The sequence below is a fragment of the Schistocerca gregaria genome, chromosome 1 (assembly GCF_023897955.1).
Source record: "Schistocerca gregaria isolate iqSchGreg1 chromosome 1, iqSchGreg1.2, whole genome shotgun sequence".
NCBI classification, from domain to species: domain Eukaryota; kingdom Metazoa; phylum Arthropoda; class Insecta; order Orthoptera; family Acrididae; genus Schistocerca; species Schistocerca gregaria.
In genome coordinates this window covers 577,070,822-577,078,443 of record NC_064920.1, presented here as the reverse complement: position 1 = coordinate 577,078,443, position 7,622 = coordinate 577,070,822, and the positions used below count along the sequence as shown (strand labels likewise).

Here is a 7,622-nt window from a genome sequence, read left to right as displayed (position 1 = left end):
AGTATCGGTTGGTAGGACATGTTCTGAGGCATCAAGGGATCACCAATTTAGTACTGGAGGGCAGCGTAGAGGGTAATAATTGTAGAGGGAGATCAAGAGATGAAGACACTAAGCAGATTCAGTAGGATGTAGGTTGCAGTAGGTACTGGGAGATGAAGAATCTTGTACAGTATAGAGTAGTATGGAGAGATGCATCAAACCAATCTCTGGGCTGAAGACCACAGCAACAACATCAACGAGATCTTTCAGCCGAAGCATTGTTTACTTTTGGTAAATGGTTCAAAAAAGGCTCTGAGCACCATGGGACTTAACATCTGAGGTCATCAGTACCCTAGCACTTAGAACTACTTAAACCTAACCAACCTAAGGACGTCACACACATCCATGCCCAAGGCAGGATTCGAGCCTGCTTCGAGACTGAAGCACCTAGAACCTCTCTGCCAATGAGGCCGGCTTACTTCTGGAACCATGGGATTATTGATGAATAATGGAGTTTAAGGGGAATGTAACGGAAAATGCAAACATTAAAAAAATCATTATAGCTTTATTTATTAACGTTCAAATCTAAAATTTTGCATGTGCAAAGCAAAAGAGTTGTGTTTAAACTTAAAAATGTAATAAAATATGCAGAATTAATATTTTAAACAGAAATTTGAGTTTTTAATCTTTTTATTGCCTTCTTTATAAAAAGCCAAAACTCAAATTCTAGTCATGCAATTAATCTGAAAATTTTATTGTAGTGTTCTGAGAAGGTATAAGACCACTGAACTACAGTTATTAATTTATGGTACAAATTGTATCATCAACAGAGTTCTTAATTTTGCACACCCAAAATTAACTTTTTTTCTACATACAGTCATCTAAAAATCAGAATATAATTGCAGGATCTCGATTTTTTTAGTTCCAGGGAGCAGCATGTTGAGAACAAATCCTGAAAATTCCATAGCATTAGCACATATAATTTTTGAGAAAAGGCTTCCAATAAGGTAAAATTGCTTCTGCATGCAATAAACTTACCTCAATTTTTAAAATCCTCCATACTGTTACTCCTCATTCTCCACTTTTCTCTTCTCTCGTCTTCAAATCTGTCTGGCCTGTATTTGCAAGTTTGAGACTGATCTATTAGCTTTCGTCGCCCCGCTCTCGTCGATGATGTAAAATGCTTTTGTTGTAAACACACCAGGATCTATACCAACTTTTTTCAGCACTTCAATTCTGCCATTCTTTACGTTATTGTGACATAAAACTGCGTCATAGACACCTATTTTAAGCACTTCAAGTCTACAGAATGTCCTTTTTGAGCACTTCATCTAATCCAAATCAAATTATTGAGTCTTTCATTTGCATTTTGCGTCTTCCTTGAAGACACTTCCTCAATAAATCAGGGTTTTCAAGAAACCTGAATGTGAGCTTAATGGCAGTCATAACAGGTTCTGGTAATGAGTGTTTATGTGCATACATCTAATTTCTGTTCTTGAACTTACACCAGTCATCTTCCAGCCACAGATTGTTCATTGGTGTTTGGTCAGTGGGTAGATTGTGGAAAAAAATCGCTCTCACAGCACGCCTCATTGCCTCCAAATTATGTGTGTTTTTCCTGATAGCTCCCCCATATAATAAATGAAGAGAATGAATTTCTTTCAGAGTAAGCCTGCATTTTTCTCCTAGTGCTTTTCCATCCTCAAGTACTTCAACCTTTCTTCTGTTGCAGTATGCGACGAATTCTACCACCATTCTCTTTAGAATGTGCCCAAAACATTCCAACTTACTGTTGTATTGTTCGGATTTTTATCTGTTACAGCTTTGAACGTAAAGAAGTGCCCATCACCAAGGTATTTAGTATATCTAACACTATATTGGTCCTCAGATCTGGACTACGTCGTCACAACTACAGCAGCCTCCATGCCCCCACTTGAGCCACTATAATTTTCTTTTGCTTTTCTTGCCACAGTTTCTCACTGTCTTTTTATTGGACATTTGTCTTGTAGCACACTCGTGGCAGTATTTAGACATAATTTCTTCATCTTAAACTGTAGCTGAGTCAATACCAATAACAGATGCAACTCCATATGGAGATGTGTGACCCTTATTCTCCAGGTCCCATCTACAGACATAAACAGGTCAGTAGCATTTGTAGGACAATCACTGTCATGAATTATTTCCACCAATTCCTCCACTGCTTTCTTCATACAAACTTTGACAGTATCGCATACAGCAAACGGCAATCCTTTATTAATTTTTTCAAACCTTGCAAATTGTGGAAATGTGTTCAGTAAATTACCTCCTTCCCTGACCTGTCTAAGGCATCTCAGTTTTTTTGGAGGAGAAAGATGAAAATTCATAGTCACATAGTTACAGATTAATTTAAAATCAGTAGCTATTCCCAATCTTCTTTCTTCAACCACAAGCACACAATTCGTGTTTTTACAGCTAGCACATGAAGATGAAAAATCTATAGCCTGCAGAGAAGCTCTAAATCAGGAAGTCTGAGTCCAGTGGAATCCATATCAACATCATTCACGCACCTGTACAATTCTCCTGTCCCAAGTTTCGATGCTGAATCTGAGAGCTACTGTTCTTCATTTCGAACTGTTTCCTCTTTTTTGTTGGTAAGCCGCTTTCCATGAAACCTCTGTTTCCTAAATAGAGTTTTTCCATCACCCATTATGCATAAATCTTGACTTCCATGTAAAGGTTTGCGAATTCAAACTACCACCTACTAACATGTGTTAGTATTGTCAAAATGTAGATAAACCACTCCATAAAGTTTTTAGGCAAAGATGTAGATGTCAACCATTTATATAGATGTCAGCCATAGATATCGAAAGAAAATACCCTTCGCACTGACGAAAATTCCGCTGAAGCAAGCACTTTTCCAAATGTTGGGAAAGGTGGGAGTGGCCGCCAGTGCAGATTTAATCAGCTTAACGATTTAAAGGCATTTCTAAACCTGCTATCAGGATAAAATTCTAACACAACATAGATTAAACTGTGTAGATCACGAAAGTAACATTTTTAAAAAATCGTTTGTTTGGACCAAAATTTATTACTCTTTCTTTCAAGAGGTACATATAGCTTCTGTGCAAATCGCCAGTAGCTAACAACCGAAAGGTAATTGTCATTCGAGACGTTGCTGGTATACACCTCTTATATTTGTATCCGTTTTAGCTGTTCTCGAACAATTGCTTGTAAGAGATGCTCGAAACGATGTTCTAACAATTAGATAAAATTCTGGAACAGGCAGTTACCTAGTTAAATTTTCTGAATCATTTCGCTTACTTAAAAAAGAATGCAGCATCCACTATGTCCGAATTTTCTTGTTCTTTCTAACTTGATTTCTTGTGTAATGTGGAAGTAATAGAGCCACACTGACTTCTACTAGCTCTTGTTTGTCTATTTTGTGTTAATAGCGAGAACACATGAAAACACTTCTGGTTGGGCAAGTATAGCCACAAACATTACCATACAATAGTGGCCTTAATGTTGTACGTGTTTCTGCAAAATTTCCGTACTACATTGTTGGGTATGTCGTTGGCAATATGCATTTTTTATGACCCGTGTAAAAGTGCTGTAATTAAGGCACATATTTACGGAGTCAGGACATATTCGGAAAAAACTGCCAAATATGTCTGATTAGAAAAATGCAAATACCAATGATGGTCCAAAAATCTGTTAGAAACTCGAAAAGGTAAAAGATTAGAATACAGGAGGGCGCTAACCTACCACCTCTCCTCTGTAACTTCTAACGCCTCTAACTGGACGGTCACGCAGAATGGCAAGTTAATGTAACTACAGTTTCTATTCGTGTCTCCTGATTACCGCCGATTCGTCGTTAATTGACATGTAATTATAAGAAATCTTACTAAGCCTGACTTGTTTGTGATGAATCCTCAACGTGCCAAAACAACAATTTCTGACTACCATTGATCACTTGGTTCCAGCTCAGAGAGAGTGGTGGAGATGTTGCTAGACCCCTTGTTATTTCCGTTCTTCCTAACTAAAACAGTGAGCTTAGAGATCACGAATGAGGTAACTGAACAATGCTCTTCACCGTCGGTTGTCGGCTTGTTCCTATTTCAAAGTTATTATTTCTACTAGCGGTCACTAACTGAATTGTGTGCTGTTTTCACGGACGATGATCTTTGAGTTGTTGTTGTACATGTGCTGTCAATGTCAACAACGTTTGAGAGAACGGAGTTAATGTAGCGTGGTACCTGTGTTTTATATTTTGTCACAACATGGTTAAAGAACAATACCGCGAGACAAATTTGGCACGAAAAATGTGAGAAATTTCAAGTATTCTTCTTTACTATACGTTATTTGATTATTTAAAGTTCATGTTTTGAAATATGCAAGAAATGTTTTGTTATTTAAGTTCTGCCTATCAACTGTAATTATTACTTCTTTGTGTGGATGAGATAATGATTGACTCACTGCGTAAGTACCACTAGTAATTTGTGATGTAATGAACTCTGCAGATCTCATGTATCCTTCGGTGTAGACAGTTGTCATCAGATTCAGCAACAAGCTCATTTACATGTTGTGGCGAAGAACCTATACAGCCAGGATCCCCAGAGGACACCCGTTCAGTATGGAGTTCTTGATAGACGAATGGTAAGTCTTGTCACTTTACTTTCCTTGTGACATTTTTATTGAACAAACAACAGTGAAAGGTATAACCAAATGACCTGCACGTTGTAAAACATTTCAGTGATAATACTTCTAAATACTTTCAACAATTCCGAAAGCTATCGACGGTGAAATTTCAATACGACAGCACTAATATTTAAATTCCTTGCCTTTAAGAGCATCTAATATATTAGCAGTAATTGTTTAGAGTCTGATGGGGTTTTGTTTGAAAAATGACATCAAAAATACAAATATAACGAGATGAATTTTGTTGTATCCTTTCTCCTCTATACAAAATATCGTCCCCTTTCTCCACCTGCTGTGCGGAGCATGATGTAGTAGTTCAAATAAACTGGGCATCGCTCTGGGGGAGAGCCCATCGACCAGTTGCACCACAGGTGATGTGGCAGGCAATGCTTCACGCAATTCCTGATCGACAGGCCGTGTGTGAGCAGTGTCATGAGAGTTGAACATCCTGCAATCCACTGCACAGAAGATGCTTTGAACTGTTCTTAAATTCTGTCCGTACAAGATCCATATCGCACAGCAGTTTGCACCACAGGATGCGCAACGTGTTGACTTTGCTCTCCAGTTTCTTGTGAGGATTGAAGTTGACGAGGGCTGGTCCTGGACTGTCCTATGGACGGATGAAGCTCATTTTTCTTTGATGGGTGAGGTAATCACTCAAAATTGCCGAGTGTTGACATCTTCACTTCCAATCACTGTGCATGAAGTTCCTCTGTATGATGAATGTGTCACCGTGTTTCGTGGCTTCATGGCTACTTTCATCATTGGCCCATTCTTTTTTGAGCAGGTTGGTGCCTCAAGAACCGAAGCCGCGCAGTGTGTCTGGCCAACATTACTGTGATATGCTTCACCAGCATGTCATACCCACCCTACAGGAGAGAGATGCATTGAACTCAATAATTATCATGCAAGATGGGCCCCTATCAAGTATCACTTGTGATATTCATCTGCTATTCCGAACCACGTTTGGAAATGATCGAAGTATCAACCATGTCCCTCACTCCTTGTAATTTCTGGTTGTGGGGCTACCTGAAGCTCAGGGTTTACTAGGGTGTCATTACACATGTACTGATTTGAAGTGCAATATATTAAGAGAGATAGCCAGCACACCAACAGAAATGCTTCTCTCAGCTGTGCATAATGCAGTCCTGTGCTTTGTCTCTTCTGTAGCCTGGTAGGAACCATATTGAGCCCTGTTTGTAGCAGTAATGGTACCAGGATGTAATGATGTGATGTACCGTACCAGCACATTAAAAGTGTGTCAGATTCTGCATTATTGCTCTTTCCCATGTCTGTTTCATTAATGCTACCAAGCTTGGTCTTCGTATGGTAATTAATTTCCATTTTATGACATGTTAAATAGGGAAAATTCAACTATAACCACCCAGTACCTTCTTATGGCTACTAATTTCTCATATCTTGTTTTTGCAATTCAAACACTAGATGTACTGTTTTGGCAGTAGTGTCATTCTGCAGTCTGTTGTAAATGACGGATTTCTAGGCTCACTCAATAGTGTTTTTGTAAAAAGAATATTGTCTTCTCTGTTGGGGTTTCTGTTTGAGTAGGCCTATATGAAGTATTCCTGTAGTACTCACTTGTTGAACAGACCTGTCAGTAATAGGACATCTCTGAATTGCTTCGATGTTTTCCTTTAATCGAACCTGGTGGAGATCCCAGACACTCGAGCAGTGCATAAGAATGTGTGGCATAAGTGTTCTTTGTTGTTTCCATTCCTCGATTTTTCCCAGTAAAATGAAGTTGACCATTTGCCGTCCCTATTACCAACCTTAGGTGTTCATTCCATTTCATATCACTTTGCAGTGTTACACACAAATATTTTATCAACATGACTGTGTTTTTTATTTATTTGTAAGGTATACAACTTTGCTTCCAAAGTTTTTTCCCCAACATTTGAGGCTTTAATGAAAGAAATTGGTTTAACATGCATCATTCAAAGTATTTTCCATTGCTGGCCACTACTTTCTCCTGTCTTTCGGGCAGTGAATGGATCCCGCGTCAAAAAAATTATTCATCTTTTGAAGTGATCCACAAATCGATCCAAGTTGTGACTTCTTAATGAGATCTGAAGTGTTGGCCAGCCAGGCCATGCACCATTGATCTAAACAGGAGATGGTCGGAGGGAACAATGTCTGGAGAATACAGAGGGTGGGTAGGACTTACCATTTTAACTTTCCCAAGTAAGTTTTGACATCTTTTGCAACCGTGGGTCGAGCATTGTCATGCTGCAAAATCACTTTATCGTGCCTCTCGCTGTATTGTGGCCATTTGTCTTTTACTTCTATGCTCAAATGCATTAATTGTGTTTGATAACGAGCACTTGTAATTAATTGTTTCACTTGGTTTTAACACCTCATAGTACACAATGCTGAGCTGGTCCCACCAAGTGCAGAGCATGATATGGGACCTGTGAATATTTGGTTTGGCCGTCAACGTGGAAGCGTGGGCTATTGTAATGAAACCATTTTTTGTCCCCGGTCACAATTCGATGCAGAAATCCCTTCCGTTTTTGCCTCTGAAGCAACTGTTCACAAACACACAAATGCTGTTTGCCGTTCAGCGTCTTTTGGTTTCAGCTTACAAGGGACCCAACTTCCTTCTCTCTGAATTATGCACATAGCCTTGAGATGTTTGGAATGGCTTCAGGTGTCACTCCCACTAATTGTGGCAATTCTCCTTGAGTTTGACACAAGTATTCACTCAGCAGTGTCTCCAATTCTGCATCTTCAAAAACATTCTCTCTTCCACCACTATGCCAGTCTATGATATTAAAATCACCATTCTCGAAGTGTTGAAACCACTCGTGACACATTCTCTCACCAATAGTGTCCTCGCCATATGTACTTCAGAGCATTCTATGAGACTCAGCTGCTGTTTTCTTCATATTGAAACAAAGCAGTAACACCTCCCGCAAATGACAAAAATTAGGTTTGTAACCTGACATTTT

General features: G+C 39.0%; 1 protein-coding gene across 1 annotated transcript in view; it reads left to right on the top strand.

Annotated features, from left to right (window-relative positions):
- The first annotated feature begins 4,131 nt into the window (after positions 1–4,131).
- LOC126356695 (DNA-directed RNA polymerase III subunit RPC1) overlaps positions 4,132–7,622 on the top strand; it is a 182,078-nt gene continuing 178,587 nt past the window's right edge. The window contains exons 1-2 of the mRNA XM_050007391.1: positions 4,132–4,282; positions 4,479–4,614. Coding sequence (XP_049863348.1) covers positions 4,239–4,282; positions 4,479–4,614 — 180 coding nt within the window. The 5' untranslated portion in view covers positions 4,132–4,238. The remainder of the gene's footprint in view (positions 4,283–4,478; positions 4,615–7,622) is intronic.